The following is an 18,573-nucleotide window of genomic DNA, read 5'->3' as shown; positions in this document are numbered from 1 at the left end:
CTAGAACAGTTTAAATTATTTATATTTCGAATATTTTTCAATCCAAATTTTTGTACATTTTTAAACAGATTTCACGAATTTCAAATGACTTCACCAATATATAAATTATATAAAAATGCAATAATAAATAAATGATTAAGGTACTGGTGAAACATGCTATGATTACAATTACAATTAACTTTAATATTCGCTAACATGTACCGGTTTATTAGTAAATCATATTTCAAACGTCTGGAATGAATAAAAATGTAGATTGATGAAATCTGTATTTGTTGTGCTCGTATTACTGCAAGTCGCTTTGTGAGTAAATAGTTCTTGAGCGTGCTTTGTTGGTCGTGAGATAATTTGTTTTGCTATCGATTATCATTAGGCAGATGGTTGTTTCCGTGGAAAGATTCTTATAATAAAACTCGATTTAAACGCCAGTAGAAGCCGAGACGATCAGTGGGCGGCTTGACAGGGTATTTTGATTATAAGATTGAAATGCAAAATCGTGGTTATGCACGTTAAGGAAAAAGCCTAAATCCCAAAACTCTTGACATTCAAATATTGTTGATAGATACGTAGAAAGGAAGTGAAAAATTCAGTGGTAAATATATGTTCCATTTTACTAGATCACCATCACATCGCCCGGGTTGGCGGTTCAATGCATAGGACGCTGGTCTTACAAGCCAGTTGTCGTATGTTCGAGCCCCGACCTGGAAGGATTCTTAGTGTCAGTAGGATCCATAGTACTAGCCATGCAATGATTCTGTACACTAAGAATCGGCTGCGAAGTCTGTTGAAACAGAAAGGCCAAATTCCACAAAAGGAATGTGTAATGCCAGGACTTAATCACATCCTCATATTGTTATCTCCATAATAACTGGCACATTCCTACAATGAATATATTTTAGCCTAACTTGATATATGTTAGCTTACTTACTCTTACTCTTTCAGTAGTAGACCACGCGGGTCTCTGCTGTATACAGGAGGCGTATCCATTCAATTCGGTTCATGGCTGTTCGCCGCCAGCCTCGGTAGCTACGAAGGGTCCGCAGGTCGTCCTCAATTTGATCGATTCATCTTGCCCGCTACGCACCTCTTCTTCTTATACCGGTCGGATCATTATCGAGAATCATTTTAACCGGGTTGTTCTTCGACATTCTAACAACATGCCCGGCCCACCGTAACCGCCCGACCTTGGTCGTTTGGACGAGGGTTGGTCCTCCGCGCAACTGGGCCAGTTCATGGTTCATTCGCCTTCTCCACGTACCGTCTTCCACCCGCACTCCCCCGAAGATGGTTCGCAACACCTTCCGTTCAAAAACACCTAGTGCGCGTTGATCCACCGCAAGCATTGTCCAGGACTCATGCCCGTAGAGGATAACCGGTCTAATCAGCGTTTTGTAGATAGTTATCTTCGTACGATGGCGAATTTTGCTCGATCGAAGCGTCCTGTGCAGTCCAAAGTAAGCACGATTTCCTGACAATATGCGTCTCTGAATTTCTCTGCTGGTGTCATTATCGGCAGTCACCAATGAGCCCAAGTACACGAACTCGTCGACCATTTCGATTTCATCACCACCAATCAGAACTCGTAATGGGTGGCTGACGTTATCTTCTCTCGAGCCCCTGCCTTTCATGTACTTTGTCTTTGACACATTGATTTCTAGTCCGATCAGCTTGGCCTCAGCTTTTAGTCCGATGTACGTATCTTCCATCTTCTCAAAGTTGCGTGCTATAATATCAATATCATCAGCGAAACCAAGTAGCTGGACGGACTTTCTGAAAATCGTGCCACTCGTGTCTATCATCGCTCTTCTTATCACACCCTCCAAAGCAATGCTGAATAGCAGACACGAAAGGCCATCACCTTGCCGTAGCCCTCTGCGAGTTTCGAAAGGATTCGAGTTTATCCCCGATACTCGAACAACGCACATCACTCGATCCATCGTAGCCTTGACCAATCGTATCAGTTTTTCCGGGAATCCGTTGTCGTGCATGAATTTCCATAGCTGTTCTCGATCGATTGTGTCGTAGGCTGATTTGAAATCGATGAATAAGTGATGTATGGGCACATTGTATTCGCGGCACTTTTGCAACACCTTGCGGATGGCGAATACTTGGTCCGTGGTAGCGCGTTCGCCCATAAATCCTGCCTGATATTGTCCCACGAATTCGTTTGCAATTGGTGAAAGTCGACGGCATAAGATTTGGGAGAGTACCTTGTAGGCGGCGTTCAGCAGAGTTATCGCGCGGTAATTGCAGCAATCCAGCTTATCGCCCTTTTTGTAGATGGGACACACGATTACTTCCATCCATTCCTCCGGTAAAATCTTGTCCTCCCAGATCTTGGTAACGACCCAGTGCAGTGCTTTCGCTAGTGCATTACCACCGTGTTTTAGTAGCTCGCTTGGTAGTTGGTCAACGCCAGCGGCCTTATTATTTTTCAACCGGCTTACCACCTCCCCAACTTCTTGGAGGTCTGGGACCGGCAGTCTATCGTCCTCCGCACGCCTTCCCAAGTTCGTTACCGCGCCGCCCTTTTCGTATTCCGCCACATCTCTATTGAGGTGCTCGTCGAAATACTGCCGCCACCTCTCGATCACCTCACAGTCGTTCGTGAGAAGATCCCCGTTGGTGTCCTTGCACATATCGGCCTGTGGCACATGGCCTCTGCGCGAACGATTCACCTTCTCGTAGAACTTCCTTGTGTCCTTAGCACGGAACAGCTGTTCCATCGCTTCGCGATCTCGGTCTTCCTGTTGGTGCTTTTTTCTACGGGATACCGAGTTTAGTCTGTTCCGCGCCTGTCTGTATCGCTCCTCGTTTGCTCTCGTCCGGTGTTGCAGCTTATTCGCCCAAGCTGCATTCATCTCGGTCACTAACTGTTCACATTCGTCGTCGTACCAGTCGTTCCTTACGTTCGGTGCCGCCGTACCTAGCGTTGCTGATGCAGTGCTACCTATGGCAGAACGGATGTCTCTCCAGCCATCTTCAAGAGTAGCTGCACCAAGCTGCTCTTCCGTTGGTAGTGCCACTGCCAACTGCTGCACGTAATCTTGGGCTACTCCAGCATCCCGGAGCCGCGCGATGTTAATCCGTGACGTTTGGTTTCGACGTTGGGTAGCCACCGTCGAAAGTTTTGAGCGCATGCATACAGCAACCAAGTAGTGGTCCGAATCTATATTCGCACTGCGGTAGGTGCGAACATTGTTGATGTCCGAGAAAAATTTTCCGTCGATCAAAACGTGGTCGATTTGGTTTTCGGTCTGTTGGTCAGGTGATCTCCAGGTAGCTTTGTGGATATCCTTGCGGGGAAAGAAGGTGCTTCTGACTTCCATTCCTCGGGAGGCCGCAAAGTTGACACACCGTTGGCCGTTGTTATTCGATGCGGCATGCAGGCTGTTCGGCCCGATTACCGGTCGGTACATTGCCTCCCTTCCTACCTGGGCATTCATGTCACCGATGACAATTTTTACTTCTCTGCGTGGGCAGCCGTCATAGGCTTGTTCCAGCTGCACGTAGAACGCTTCTTTCTCGTCATCGGGTTTCCCTTTATGTTGGCAGTGCACGTTGATGATGCTGAAATTGAAAAAACGGCCTTTAATTCTCAACTTACACATCCTAGCGTTGATCGGCTGCCACCCAATCACTCGCTGACGCATCTTGGCCAGCACTATAAAGCCAGTTCCCAGCTCGTTCGTTGTGCCACAGCTTTGGTAGAAGGTAGCCGCTCGATGTCCGCTTTTCCACACCTTCTGTCCCATCCAACAAAGCTCCTGCAGCGCTACGACGTAGAAGCTGCGAGGATTTAGTTCGTCGTATATTATCCTGTCGCAGCCTGCGAAACCTAGCGACTTGCAGTTCCATGTTCCAAGTTTCCAATCGTAGTCCTTATTTCGTCGCGTGGGTCTATGCCGATTGTTCCAAGTCGTATTCTCTCCTGTATTATTCCTAATAAATGTTTTATGGGTGGTTTATTAGGCCTACGCCAACCCATCCGACATCCTCTAAAGAGGACCCCCTTCCCTGTCAGCATACGACCAAGGTCCCACCGGGGTTGGTTACTCGATCTTTCCTATGGTTGCTCGTACCCCAGCCGGCACCGCGGGGAGGTATAAATAGGAGTTTCTGGACAAGAGGCTAAGAACCACACTGGGCGCATTGTACAGTCGTTTACCAACCATGTTAGCTGATTTACCTGTTTGTTATTATGCCGTGCATGGCGACTATTTCGTAGCAACCACAGCAGTGATGCTTGTAAAATATATTTTTATTATTACCTAGGGGATTTTCAATATTCGATTACTGGCGGTAAATCGCTCACGAACACATTCTATTCCGATTTTGCTTCGGAGTGTCTGGTCGTGTCATCGATATAACCGTATCCACAAGGAATTTTCCACATTTAAATTGACATTTTCAGCGAAGGTGAGAAGATGAAAACGCTCGGTTAACTTAGATACAGGCGACTTTGTTTTGTCTTTGGATTTGACAACCGTCACTGAATCAATTTTGGTAGCCAAAACGCTATGCGGGCCAGAGTGACGACTTCTCATCCGTAAAGTTGGCAACAATTCAAAACATTCCATTAGCTTTAGGCTATTCGCAACGCTCTGATGGATATATATCTGTTCTAAAATGACAGGTTGTCGTACACACTTAAAAATAGTTACTCAAAAATGAGTAAGATCTCACTCATCTACAGAAAAAGTGGAACAACTCTAATTTAGAGTAACTCCGAAGTTACTCAAATTTGAGTTCTTCCACTGGAAACGATGTTTGGGTAAAATCTACTCATTTACTAAGTAATACTTTATTTGTACATGTGCCGAAAATAGAGTAACTATCACTCAAATTTTGTGTGAAATTTTATTTCACATATACCAAATTTGCAAAAAAAAAAATGCTCCTTTTCTGTGTGTATTGTATTAAAATATTAAGTAATTGAACTCAATACTATATCAAGTGGTGGTCGCTTGGAGTAGTGTGTCAAACGCAAATTAACATACATGTCAGTTATGCTCAGGCACCAATCAGACACTTATTCCTCATAAATGACATTTGAGCATATTCGTCTTCAGTCTAAAGCACAGCACGGAGTTTATCATTCCGGTTTTTGCAGACACAACACCGTTTGTGTTGAGCGACTCACCCTCAAAAAACGCGATCTCACTAACAAAAAATACAACCTGTTGCTACAAATGGTTATTACAACTTTTAGACTGATCTTGCGAATAGTAACAAAAAAATGAGTTCTTGCGTTAAACTCAACTTTAGAGTAGGAGTTACTCAATATAATTGATGATAACTACTCAATTTTTGACGTTTCCATGTATCATTTGAAAATGAGTAACTAGTACTCAAACTCTGAGTAACTTTTTCTAAGCGTGTATAATTTAAAACTGTCAAAAATAAAACTCAAGCTTGAGAGCAAATTCAGCAGCTGCAAGATTCATATGGGTGGTCTATAATGTAAATAAAACTGAAACAAACGAATCCCCAGCAATCCGTTTTAGTTTTATTAATTCGACCAGTTCTACTGTCAAATTTAAAACTGGTATACACTGCCGTTTTATTTTTTCTATATTTGAAACACAGATAAAACGCTGCTGGGGCTGCCAGATTATTTTGTTATAATTTCTAGATTTAAATTTTAAAACTGACATAAATTATGCATCTAGAACTAGAACACTCCTGAACATGCCCTGATGATCTCAACGCGAAGATTTGAAATCTGTTCTATATTTGTCTGTTAACGTATTGGTGTTATGTCAACTCACTGTGAAGTTTCAAATCAGAAACAAACAAACAAAATAAATGATTTCGAAAACGATATAATGTTTTGTCTCGAACTTCTAGAGAAAATTTCTGGATGATAGTGAACTACAGTGCTTTTAAATTAAACTGTATTATTCAGTGCAGAACATTTCCTGCTTATATTGACAATTTCTGATATGTCATTCGACGCTTTGATCGACGACACGACCTGCCACTCGTCTATCAAAACTGTATCGTAAATTTAACTACCCCTCAGTAACTGGAAATGTCAAATCGGAAACGTTAGTGAATTTTTTTAAACTGGCAGCACAAGTTGATTTATTTATTGATTTTGAATAACAGTCACCATAACCTTGGTTACTGCATATCGAAGGCAAGATGAATGTAAACAAAATAAATTTCAGATCGGTTATTATATTACGGAACATTTTAATGGATTTACCTGACTCGAGCGGAATGTAAAAATTTAGGAGTATGAGTTATGTCTTTTATAAAGCCAAGTTCAAAATTCAGGTCTTGACTTGAAACCGTTGTGTGAGAAAGAAGACATGGAAATGACCGACAACGAGCTGAGCGAGGCTTGTGCTCTGCGGTACCTGCATAACGTACGGTAAAATGATTTCTTTGTGGAATTCCACTAGTAATCCTCGAATAGTGGCCAACAAGGAGAAATACTGTTTCCACTGCTGCGCAATCAACCGACACAAAACAATTTTGACACCGGCATATTACACCGAATCCTACTGCCCAGAAAAGCTAGCAGTGGAAGTGTACGGATGAATCGCTGGAAGTAGATCATTGTCCTCGTTCGTTGGTTTATCCATAGTTTCGATTAAATTCCGAAAATGCATTTCTGCTAAATTTGGACAAAGTTTAACACTAATATTCCACCGCTTTCAAAACATGTTTATTTGTTTTGGGGATCCTTGGTAACCAGTACATAGCAACTTAAACAGTGTTGCTCGAGAAGATTATTTTTATCATTTACAAGGGGTCGCTAGATTTGTGGTAACTGGCGGTGAATCGTTAGCGAACAGTTTTAATGCTGATTTTTCTTCTGAGTGTCTGGTCGTGTCGTCGCTTTTTAAACAATTGAGTGAAAAAAATACTTGCAGTTCAGAGCGTTTTCATTCTTGGAATATTCTTATCGAAATAAAGAATGCAAGAATACGTCGTTTTCCTTTGCCGTTTCTAGATCCGGTTTTGAAAACTTGAATCAACGTCAATCATCGATGTTTTGTGGTTTCAGTTATGCTTAGTGAAAAACCCAACATAAGGATATCAAAATAATTTGATTTTGATTCCAATCCGTTCAAAAAGAAACGGTTTTGAATCACTATTTTGCGCATTCAAAAGAAAAAAGAATAACTTTGTATATGAAAATAACGAATTAAAGTTTCTTCATTTTGAGAGTAAAGAAATTAAAATTTTGAGTTGAATTTACACAAATTTTGAACAAAATATTTTTTTCTTATTTTGAGTAAAAATTACTCAAATTTTGACAGCTCTCGGTTGATTTTTCATTAGAGCGTATAAGCAAGTGACAGTTTCTCTTTTATCACTCTCTCTTTCGATTATTGTAATGTGATTAAAAAGATTTTCTTTGATATCACTATTCTGTTTGAAAGTCGAAAGTTTCGGGTATCATTTCATGCAAAGAGTTGAGTGATAAACGTGGAAACCGCTTTGTAATTAATAGAAGAGAAAGTAAACAAAGAGAAACTGTCACTTGCTTATACGCCCTTTTGAAAAATTAACCGAGAATTTCGTCCCATAACTCAAAAATGAGTAGATAGGTGGTAACTCAAGTTTAAAGTACGTGCATTTTTAATGAGTTTGAGTGATGTGTCACTCAATTTTGAGTTATGTTCAATGAGAGTGTAGGTCGTTTGCTCGATTGGAACTGGTACCCGGTGGATGTTGTCGACCCGCATCGGTCCGATCATCGGGCCGATTATCGGACCGATTGAGCACGATATAGGGCCGATTGTAGCGCTTCGATCGGCCCGTCATCGGACAATTCTGCACCATTTGCATCAATCGCGTCGACCTAAAAAAGCTTTATGTTTACATTATGTATCGCTAGAGAAACAGAGCGAAGGAATATCAAACAAGGCATTTTCGAGCCGACGTCTCCCCGATAGGGTGTGCAAGAGTGTTAAACATTCTTTTGTCTCGATCATGGAGGCTTTAACCTTTAGGTCATTCGCCTCTTAGGGCCAGAAAAACTCTGGCCCTATGTTTGAGGTTGGAAATCCAACCCCGATATATCTCATCACCTGAGTATTGGATATCCGCTCTCTGCTTTGGTATATCTTCACTCTTTTGTTCTACCGATACACTATGTAAGCTCGAAACGTAATCAAAAGCTTTCGTGCACGATGCGTCCGATGTTCGAATTTACTGGGTAGCCAGAGATGCCAGATATTTTCATACACGCTCATTCAATGTTACTCTCAAGTGAGTCATTTGTACTCACTTTTGCTTATTTAATTCAAATGTCAAAAAGTGAGTAATACTGATTTAGAAGACTGAGTAACTTCTACTTAATTTTTAAATTGACTCACAGTGCTTTGAAAACGTTGTGTGAAAATTTACGTTCACTGAACTTTTCCCTTTGTCGGAGGCGGAACCACAGACTAACAGACAGGACACTCAAATTAGATTCTTCAATCATTTTAACGGTAATTTCGAATATTCCTTTATTTGGGACAGTACTCACATGTGTCATGATGGCGCCACGTTACCCTATCAAAAACATCCTGTCTGTCATATAGACTGTGTTTATTTTTTTCATTTACCAACAGAGTTGCCATTCATACAGAATTACCTGTAATGTATTGATTTGTATACGTCCATGCGAATTTCATGCAGGATACAGATTTAATACATATTGCCAAAACTATATACATAATTGTGCCTATTTCTCATCCTCCAACGCAAGACAAAATCGAACCCGTTTTGTTACAATATTTACTTGCTTCTGGTCTGCCGCCACTTAATTTCTGGTGAAAACTACCAACACAATAAAAAATAGTCTAGATGAACAACGTTGAGTCAAATAAATGGTTATCTTCCAACATCGCGAAAAAGTTAAATATTTTATCAATATTTATTGTGACGATTCATTTTCAAATATTTTGATGAAATCAGGCATCCCTGCAAGCAGCTGATCGGTGTTGACAAACGAGGGGAAACCAACTAGTAAAAAAACTTTTACATAACACAAGGGGTGTACAGATAGTAAATAGTTCGCGCAGTACAATATAGGTGGAGCTAGTGCATAACGAAAAATTATTTTTTATAAGAATTTACTCATACTGTCATGTCTGTTAGTCTGTGGCGGAACCATGTTATAACAGCACATTATCGAAATGCTTACTGTACACCTCAAAGCAAACTGCGCAGGTTGAAGACGGTAAGAAAGTGTTCAGTCATATAGCAAGTATTATATTTATTTTTTCTATATAAGAATACATCAGAGCATTTGTACGAATGCTGTACAAAATGCCAGTACGTGGGCAACGTAGGAAGGCAGACGGATCCTTTCCAATGACCGATGAACAGGAAGCGGCTTCCTTCATTCGTTGGATAAAAGTAAGTCAGTATTTGTTTAAAGTAAAAATTCCTTTTTCGAATCCCTTATTCAAATCGAATGATAATGAGTAATATTTACTCACTCGTGCTAATTTTCCTATTTGTAGCACTGAGTAAATGTTACTCAGAATTTGACAAATACCATATTCACTCAAAAGTGAGTAAACAAGCTTTACTCTCTATAGAGTAGTTCCACTTTTAACGAAAGTGAGTGAAATTGTACTCACTTTAGAGTAACATTGAACGAGCGTGTAGAAAATCCGTATTCTTTGTATAAAAAATCTGTATTCACTAATAAAATGAAATTCTTACAACAAAATGATGATAAAAGATGTTATTTCAAAAGATTGTGGTTGTAGGATAGATTCAATCAGTCAATTCAACGACGAAGTTTGATAGTTTTTTTATCCACAGTTTTTTTTCCATATATTTATCTAGTTTGAAATTGATGACTTTATAATTTGACATGTAATTTCAACGCCCAATATGCAACGTCAAGTCGGTTCATACAACTCTCAGTTTGACAGTAAAGTTTCATGATGCCATTACTTCCTTAAATAAAGCACTGTCTCTGAGCGTATCTATTTCCAAAAAATCATCTTTTCTGTTAGTTTTTCATTCATTTGGCTTCTCCAATATATGTTTTCACTCAGTCATTGAAAAAAATTGAATATCAGTTCAAATTGGTTTCAAATTATAATATAAATGGATTTCACAGATTTTCATATTAATTTGTGATTTGTCCGTTGATTGATAGACTTTTATATCGTCACTGGAATCAAATACTAAAAGATAGCTCAGACAGAAAAGTTAAATTTGTTCTTTCTTACTTTTTGTGACATCTGTATAAATCTGTATAAAATTTAGAAAATCTGTATAAAATCTGTACTCTATATTAAATCTGTATGCGTATAGCCGCCCTTACACGTCACAATAATATCACAGACTAACAGACAGGACACTCAAATTAGATTCTTCAATCATTTTAACGGTCATTTTGAATATTCCTTTATTTGGGACAGTACTCACATGTGTCATGATGACGCCACGTTACCCTATCAAAAACATCCTGTCTGTCATCTAGACTGTGTTTATTTTTTTCATTTACCAACAGAGTTGCCATTCATACAAAATAACCGGTAATGTTTTGATTTGTATACGTCCATGCGAATTTCATGCAGGATACAGATTTAATACATATTGCCAAAACTATATACATAATTTTGCCTACTTCTCATTCTCCAACGCAATACAAAATTGAACCCGCTTTGTTACAATATTTACTTGCTTCTGGTCTGCCGCCACTTAATTTCGGGTGAAAACTACCAACACAATAAAAAATAGTCTAGATGAACAACGTTGAGTCAAATAAATGGTTACCTTCCAACATCGCGAAAAAGTTAAATATATTATCAACATAATCCAATAATTTATTGACGATTTCAGGCATCCCTGCAAGCAGCAAATCAGGAAATCAGGCATCCCTGCAAGCAGCTGATCGGTGTTGACAAACGAGGGGAAACCAACTAGTAAAAAAAACTTTTTCATAACACAAGGGGTGTACAGATAGTAAATAGTTCGCGCAGTACAATATAGGTGGAACTAGTGCATCACGAAAAATTATTTTTATAAGAAATTACTCATACTGTCATGTCTGTTAGTCTGTGATAATATTGTCAATCCAAAGTATTGTCAATACCGTCAATCCAATTGACTTGGTAACTTGAGTCCGCATTTTTCGAGAAAATCAAGCGTTTGGAGCTTCAAATATTGCAAATGAACATTGAAATATTGAGAGATGAGTTCATTGCACATATTTGACAGTTTCCTCTCTGGAGAGAAAGTATTGTCGGATTGATGAGCAGTTTTGATTTTTTGACAATATTTTCGTCAATCCAATGAAGTTTCCATTACACGATCAAAAGTATTGTCAATACTCCTTGTATTGACAATAATATTGTCTCGTGTAAGGGCCGCTTATGTAAAAATCTGTATAATACAGACAAATCTGTATAAATGGCATCTCTGCTGGTAGCTGTCATTCCAAACGAACAGCTGTCGTCACCAGAGATGCCAAATATTTTCATAGGAAATCTGTATTACTCTCTATAAAAAATCTGTATTTATCTGTATTCACTAATAAAATTAAATTTCAACAATAAAATGATGATAAAAGATGTTGTTCCAATACATTATGGCTGTAGAATGGTAGATTAAATAAGACCAAGACTTTGCTTCTCGTCACTGCAGTCAAATACTAATAGATTGCTCATACGAAAAAGTTTTTATTTTGCTTTATGGGAGATTCGTATTAAATTTAGGAAATCTGTATCAAATCTGTATTCTGTATGCGTATGTAAAAGTCTGTATAATACAGATAAATCTGTATAAATTGCATCTCTGGTCGTCACTCTGATTGTAGTCACTCTAATTAAAACCATCTGAAAATCGTTATGGGGATCGGATGAAGCAAAAACCATTCATTCTGTGGTCGATGAATTCTTTCAGTGTAGTTTCGTCTTCTGCATTTTTGTTTGTTTTTGTTTTCATTAAATCCGAAAAAATAGAAATTATTTTCAGCGGTAGATTGTGATGTGTTGTATTTTTTAAAGCTTTAAGTTGTCACTACAACGTGTAAAGCTATATAGATTTCACTCCGAAGATGCGATGTCCGCACAACTATCTCCGCCATTTAATAGATATAAACATAATGTTAATATCTGCGAATTGGACGAGGATTCGTTGATTTGTGTTTTTCAATATCTTTCCCTAGAGGATCTGGGTCGGCTAATATGTGTTTGCAAACGCTTTTACCGAGTTATTAACATTCATGTGTATTCCAAACGAAGTGCATATCTATTGCGCACGGGGCATCAAAGGTATAGATTTAGTCATGTTCCTGGTCGGGATCTTCACTCCGATTTTAGTTATCGGAAGCGTATAAGGCTATTTGAAAACTGGCGATATGGACGGTACAATGAGAAGCAGTTCTTTTACCATCAAATGCTTTACTTCTCACAGATTTTGCTTGAACGACGTTGGTTGTACATGACGCATAGGGGCCAATTGCGAGCCCATGAACGTTTAGTCAATAATGAAAGAGTATTGAACGGTAAAGCTAGCTGGATATTGGGAAAATCCAGGGATTATGATATCAATTGGATGGAAAAAAACGGTGACCTTTTTTTCGCTGGTCGAACCGATGGCTCTTGCTTTGTTTATAATTGCGATAGCGGATTTTACAGAAAACAGCAGCTTACAGAAGAACCAATCACATCAGTGGATTTTGATGCCAAATTGTTCGTATGCACGACGAAGTCAAAATCTACCTCTTTCTGGACTGGATTCAATGATATAAATGATGTCATGTTAGAAAAAAAACAACAACTGAACGAAGGATACCAAACTATCAAATTAAGTCCGAGCGGTGCCAATCAACTTGCTGCAGGGAAATATAGTGACCGTGAGAAGAAAGCATTGAAACTAATCGATGTGGAAAGGTAAGAACCGCACGCTTTTTTTGTTTTGTTCATAATACACTTTTTCCAGGAGTTTAACATCAACATTAAACTCTCCAACTCGCGCCGTATACCAAGTCATGTGGAAAGATTCAAATACTATATTGACAGGAAATTTTGACACTACTTTTCGAGTAATAGATACCAGAACTGCACAGGATGAATCAGTTTGGACAGACCCCTATGATGCGTCGGTATATTGTTTTGATTATGACGGAGCCTATTCGGTTCTCTGCGGAATGAAGTATAACTTCCGGGTAAATTTATACGATCTTCGAATACCGAAACGCTGCATTCAGATGTACTTTTCCTCTAAAAAGCATTCACATTATTCGCCGGTATATAGTATTGCGGCGGATTGTAGTCAATTATTTCTTGTAACAGATCATGACTTGCGGGTGCTTAATTTTGATGCAAATAACAAAGAAAAGAAAGATTATACTTACGATCTAGTTAATTGTCTTTATTGAAGAAATAAATTAGGATAAAACCGCAAACCTTCTATCGACTCATCGCGACAAAGTTGACCAAGTACCTCGGCTGCTAGTAATCGTTCGTTTGCTAATAATAAAGAAATACCTACGACTCGAGCCAACTCTTCAGCACTTATTGAAGTATGTTTTTCTACTAGTTCAGTTGTTTCCTTTGAAACCAATTCATCGTCATGATTCTCTAACTGTAGTACCATAGCACCACTTGGAAATTTCCTTAGTTTGATCGGGCCTATGAGTAATTTGCAGGCTTCCAACAAATCCTCAGGTGAAAGTAATTCTAAACCACGAGCACGATTGACTCTACAGTACACGTCTGCTAGAGACATCATTCCACCTGCTTCCTGTAGAAATAAATATTGAAAATTATATAATCATTGTCTAAACAAAAACGACACGCACCATTATTGGGTCTAACAGAATTTCACATAACTGTTGCGATAATTTCATAAAATATTCCGAGTTGCTTCGTGTTCCATCTCTCGTAACAGGATCATCTATACCCAGACTCATCAAGTACGATTTGAACCGAATAGTTTCATCCTCGGAAAGATCACCATGTCGCTCTCTAATTTTTGCACTTACGATCTTAGAAATCTCCACCATTTCCTTGGCCCTTTCCATCAACTTTCCCAAATCCTTAAAAGCCATGTTTATGTTGTCATCGGTTTGTTTTTGCTTTTCAAACATTTTTCGTTCAATTCCCATAATACCAGTTCGTAGTACTCGTTTCGATGGTCCCGCTTCAGGTACTTTTTCTCCACTAATCTCCCAAATTTTAGCGGCAACAGTTTCGTGTAGCGCCTGCACAAATGCCTGATCCATTCCATTTTTGCCGGAAATTTTAACAAATGTAGCACAACTATTGTCCATCGGACCGGGTGTTTTGTCGGGCAATAGCATCGCCAATCGGACGATAATTCTCTTTTTTCTTCCAAACAACATTGAACTGGCCTCCTCTTCGTCTAGAGACTGCACATACCTAAGACGAAGCGATATTACGTTACCACCACGGGCAATTTCTCCAATACGACCCCACAGTATTCGGTGCGAGGTAAGAACGAGCTCTCCGTCTTCGAAGTTGGTCTATGAGCGAAAACACTGTTATCTAAGTAGGGATAACAGAGGAAATAGACTTACTTTCTCATCACCATTGTACAATTTAATATTGCGGTCTTTGGCAACGAAAGATTCACCCTCGCTAAGTCGTGCCTGGCAATATTCAAATCGGTTCATAACTGTTTCTCCGGACCTATTGAAAATACCGTTCATACAATGAACATTTCTCTTTGTTTACTTTCTCTTCTATTAAATACCAAGCGGTTTCCACGTTTATCACTCAACTCTTAGCATAAAATGATACCCGAAACTTTCGACTTTCGAACAGTGTAGTCAAATCAAAGAAAATCTTTTTAATCACATCACAACAATCGAAAGAGAGAGTGATGAAAGAGAAACTGTCACTTGCTTATACGCCCTAATGAAAAATCAGCCGAGAAATGGTCCTAACGGTCCTAACCCTACACGCTCTTTGAACATAACTCATGGTTTGAGTTGCGTTTACTCAAATTCATAAACTGGAACAATATGTCAAAACTTGAGTATGGATTTGAGTAAAGTTTACTAAGGCCATGAGTTATCTCGCATTTATTCATACATTAGAGAAAGCGTTGATTTTCCAAACATTTGAGTGAAAAAAATACTTCTAGCAGTTCAGTGCGTTTTCTTTATCGGAATATTCTTATCGAATTTAAGAGTCCAAGAGCACGCCGTTTTTCATTACCTTTTCTAGATCCGGCTTTTGAAATCATGAATCATCAATCATAGGTGTGTTCAATAGTAATTTTGTGGTTTCAATTATGCTAAGTGAGAGATCCTACATAAGGATATCGAAATCGTTCAATTTTGACTCCAATGCGGAAAAATGATTTTAATTAGGGAATCCTTTTATATAAACATTAACGGAAAAGAATTTATTTATTTTGAGTGCAAAAAACTCAAATTTAGAAAAATATATTTTTTCCATATTTTGAGTAAAATATACTCAAATTTTGACAGCTTCGTCCCTTACTCAAAAATAAGTAGATAGGTGGTAACTCAAGTTCAGAGTACGTGCACTTTTTAATGAATTTGAGTGGTGTGTCACTCAATTTTGAGTTATGTTCAATGAGAGTGTAAGTGCAAAATGACAGTTTCTCTTTGTTTATTCTTCTGGCATATCCAGAGATGCCAGATATTTTCATAGAAAATCTGTATTCTTTGAATAAAAAATCTATTAATCTGTATTCACTAATGAAATGAAATTCTTACAACAAAATGATGCTAAAAGATGTTATTCCAATAGTGTGTGGTTGTAGGATGCGAAAACCAGCTCGTTTCGATTGAACGATCTTCGCTGAACGTACGGTGTCGGTGAAATTGTTGATGATGGGCGAAGTAGCTCCAGACGAGTCCGTATACGACGACCGAACATAACCTCAGACGGTGATTTAGCAATGGATCCTCTCCCCTCTTGAATTTTTTGACGGTCCGCTCGAAGGTGTCAACGAACCTTTCAACTTGATCTGGGATGACGAGCCGTTCAGCGAACAGTATGCATCCGTCAATGGTAGTGATGGATTCCTGTCTGATTTGGAATCGTTTTAGGATCGATTGTTTTCGTTTGAGGTCAACCGTCGGTTATAATACGGTAAACTTTCCAAGGAAGTGGGTCAGCTTGAGTACTTCGAGCGACGTTTCTGAAAGTAAGAGGCAACGCATCTACTGTATCAACTGCTACTGGCCTAACATCCTGCTCGAGAATGATGCGGGCGGTGACGTAGCCTTCTTCTGGTAGCGCGTGTAGGTTTATCAACCGGGACACCACGTCAGCGTGGCCGAACTTATTGGTGGGAACGTACTCGATGGTGGAATCGTACAGCAGTAGAGAGGGCAAAGCGCTGTAACCGGTTGGCCGTGTATACCGGTATGCCCTTCTTGGACCCGAAGATTCGGAGCAACGGAGCATGGTCAGTCTGCAGCAAGAAGCGCCGTTCGAAGATCATTTTGTGGAATTTGGTGACGGCAAAGATGATAGCTAGATCTTTACGATCCGTTTGACTGTAGATCTGCTCTGCCGTCGTAAGTGCTCTGGAAGCATGCTGTACTATTTTGATGGAGCCATCTGGGAGCCTGTGACTGATTGTGGCTCCAACACCAACTGGCGATGTGTCAACAGAAACGATGATCTCCTTTTTCGGATCGTAGTGCGTTAGTAGAAGTTCTGAGGTGAGAATCTGCTTGAAACGCTCGAATGCCTGCTGGCACTCCGTTGTCCACTGGAACTTGGACTGCGATTTCAGCAGATTGTCCAGCGGGAAGCGAAGCATTCGCATGTTTGCAACAAACTTTCCTTAAAAATTGATCGCGGAAGAAACGTACAACGTGAACGTCAGTGGGAAGCGGAAGCTGCACCAAATACACCAGATAGTGAAATGGGATTCTTGATAGGATTCGACAAATGCATGACTGTTTTTCCAGCACAGGTTTATCATACGCTAGCAATGTTCTTAAAACGGGCAGAATGGTTTAGCAATTCTTCAGCAAAGCATTGTCTCTAATAATACCCACTTCCGCTTTGAAACCAATTTCGATGAATCAAGTGCCTATTGATTTTTCTACAAGTGTCGTACTTTTTTGGTAGATTAGCACTTTATTTACCCGTGGTTAACAGTTCAATGGAAATCGTTTCGAATGCGATGCTGACTTACGGATTCGTCATTCCTCGCCGGCAGACCAACAGAATCGGTTGCAGCAACATCCAATGGCTAAGTCTAAAAGGGTACGCAATGTTCGATTCGGTTCTTTGGGAAGAGTGGATTTAGTTCTTTGGGAAGAGGTTCGGTTAAACTAAACGACATGTACAATCCATATCTTGTACTTTGAATTTGTTGCAATTTAATACAGCAACGGTAAACATAAACAAACATACTTTTTTGCATCTTAGAGCAAATTCATCAGCTAGAAGTTTTATATGGAAGATCTATAGGGACCGTGCACGATAACAAGTAATGCCATTAGTAGCGAATAGGCGAAAATACTCTACCATAGCTTTCCACTGTTACCATATGTTCACGCTGAATAAAATAGCCAAAAACCTGTTTTAATACAACATAGTGGTGTAATGATCTTTTGTCGTGAATACGACTTACTTTACTATGGGGCGCCTTTTCAAAATTTACCCTCTGAGAGAGTGATAAGTTTTTGATCGTGAATATCTCCTGTTATATCTAACGAATCAACATAATTCTTGCTACATGCCATCGGAAATATGATCACAATTTTATGATAAAACTTTCAGTTGTGTGACATATTCTTAAATAGTTCACAATGAAACTTTTCTGAAATGTTTGGTATAAACGAGTATCAAAGAGGATAATTCATATGGCGCGTTTGCCTTTCTCGTATTTTGAAAGCTCATAGCTCAGTGATTTGTAGAAGGATTTATATAATCTAACTACCAATAGAATCGAAAATCTTCAACTTGAACGTGTATCACAACAATATTGAAGTTTTTCAATAGTACACTATTGAAAAACCTGTTTGATTTAACCCATGACAGCACCAGCCAATCAGAACGCGAGATGTCTGTATCTATACAAGAGCATCCATATAAAAGTTGAATGGTTCACTTTTCCTATCATTTGCTGAGCAACTCTTCCCGAAACAAGACACACGATAGCAACATCGAGGACCTGTCGTCTCATTGTTTCCCGATATGAATGCACGAGACAGCGTCAGCACAATGACACCGAAAAAGGCAGCCAAAAAGTCCAGCAAGGCCCATTGCCGAAACAAGACACACACGAGAACCATGTCAGATCTCAATATTTCCTACCAAAAGATTCATCAAGATGGGAGTTAAAATAATTTGCACCGTCACTAACACATTGAATTACGAACGGCAATGCGAAAGCGAAAGTGATGATTTTGAACACATCTTTATACTAGTTTACAAATATGCCGTGCGAAACAGATTTGCCACAGATCAATATGTATTTTTGTCGCGATTACTTTAGTATGCGGCCGAAAACAAAAATTGTTAGAACAAATGTTTCCACTTGATTTGCGCATTCTACTTTCCAGGCGTATCAGAACTGGCTAAACTTAAAGCAATTCTAAATATTTCTTTATCACAGTAATGTGGTCATCCTGAAAAGGAC

General features: G+C 39.2%; 2 protein-coding genes across 3 annotated transcripts; one reads left to right on the top strand and one right to left on the bottom strand.

Moving 5' to 3' along the window:
- Nucleotides 1–11,873: 11,873 nt before the first annotated feature.
- Nucleotides 11,874–13,351, top strand: LOC131436850 (F-box/WD repeat-containing protein 4). Its single transcript, XM_058605791.1, has 2 exons — nucleotides 11,874–12,863; nucleotides 12,913–13,351. The coding sequence occupies exons 1-2, from the start codon at nucleotides 12,031–12,033 to the stop codon at nucleotides 13,349–13,351; spliced, it is 1,272 nt and encodes a 423-aa protein (XP_058461774.1). The 5' UTR covers nucleotides 11,874–12,030.
- Nucleotides 13,324–14,829, bottom strand: LOC131436851 (vacuolar protein-sorting-associated protein 36). Of its 2 annotated transcripts, XM_058605793.1 has the most exons (4): nucleotides 14,689–14,828; nucleotides 14,513–14,624; nucleotides 13,775–14,458; nucleotides 13,324–13,716 (listed from the first exon to the last, which is right to left on the bottom strand). In XM_058605793.1, exons 2-4 carry the CDS (start codon nucleotides 14,606–14,608, stop codon nucleotides 13,345–13,347), a joined length of 1,152 nt encoding a protein of 383 aa, XP_058461776.1. In that variant the 5' UTR covers nucleotides 14,609–14,624; nucleotides 14,689–14,828; the 3' UTR covers nucleotides 13,324–13,344. The 2 variants fall into 2 exon arrangements, with proteins under 2 accessions (XP_058461776.1, XP_058461775.1); XM_058605792.1 differs by having other exon boundaries at nucleotides 14,513–14,829.
- Between the last annotated feature and the right edge of the window lie 3,744 nt (nucleotides 14,830–18,573).

The sequence above is a fragment of the Malaya genurostris genome, chromosome 3 (assembly GCF_030247185.1).
Source record: "Malaya genurostris strain Urasoe2022 chromosome 3, Malgen_1.1, whole genome shotgun sequence".
NCBI classification, from domain to species: Eukaryota; Metazoa; Arthropoda; class Insecta; order Diptera; family Culicidae; genus Malaya; species Malaya genurostris.
The sequence above is the reverse complement of the archived record's forward strand: the minus strand, read 5'-3'. Positions and strand labels throughout refer to the sequence as shown.

Bases quoted from the DNA above. Each gene is read 5' to 3' on its own strand.
- LOC131436850 (XM_058605791.1), top strand. From the start codon at position 12,031: ATGTCCGCACAACTATCTCCGCCATTTAATAGATATAAACATAATGTT. The intron at 12,864-12,912 runs GTAAGAACCGCA...CACTTTTTCCAG, and splicing joins AAACTAATCGATGTGGAAAG to GAGTTTAACATCAACATTAA.
- LOC131436851 (XM_058605792.1), bottom strand. From the start codon at position 14,644: ATGAACGGTATTTTCAATAGGTCCGGAGAAACAGTTATGAACCGATTT. The intron at 14,459-14,512 runs GTAAGTCTATTT...TTTCGCTCATAG, and splicing joins TGTACAATGGTGATGAGAAA to ACCAACTTCGAAGACGGAGA. The intron at 13,717-13,774 runs GTGCGTGTCGTT...TTATTTCTACAG, and splicing joins TTCTGTTAGACCCAATAATG to GAAGCAGGTGGAATGATGTC.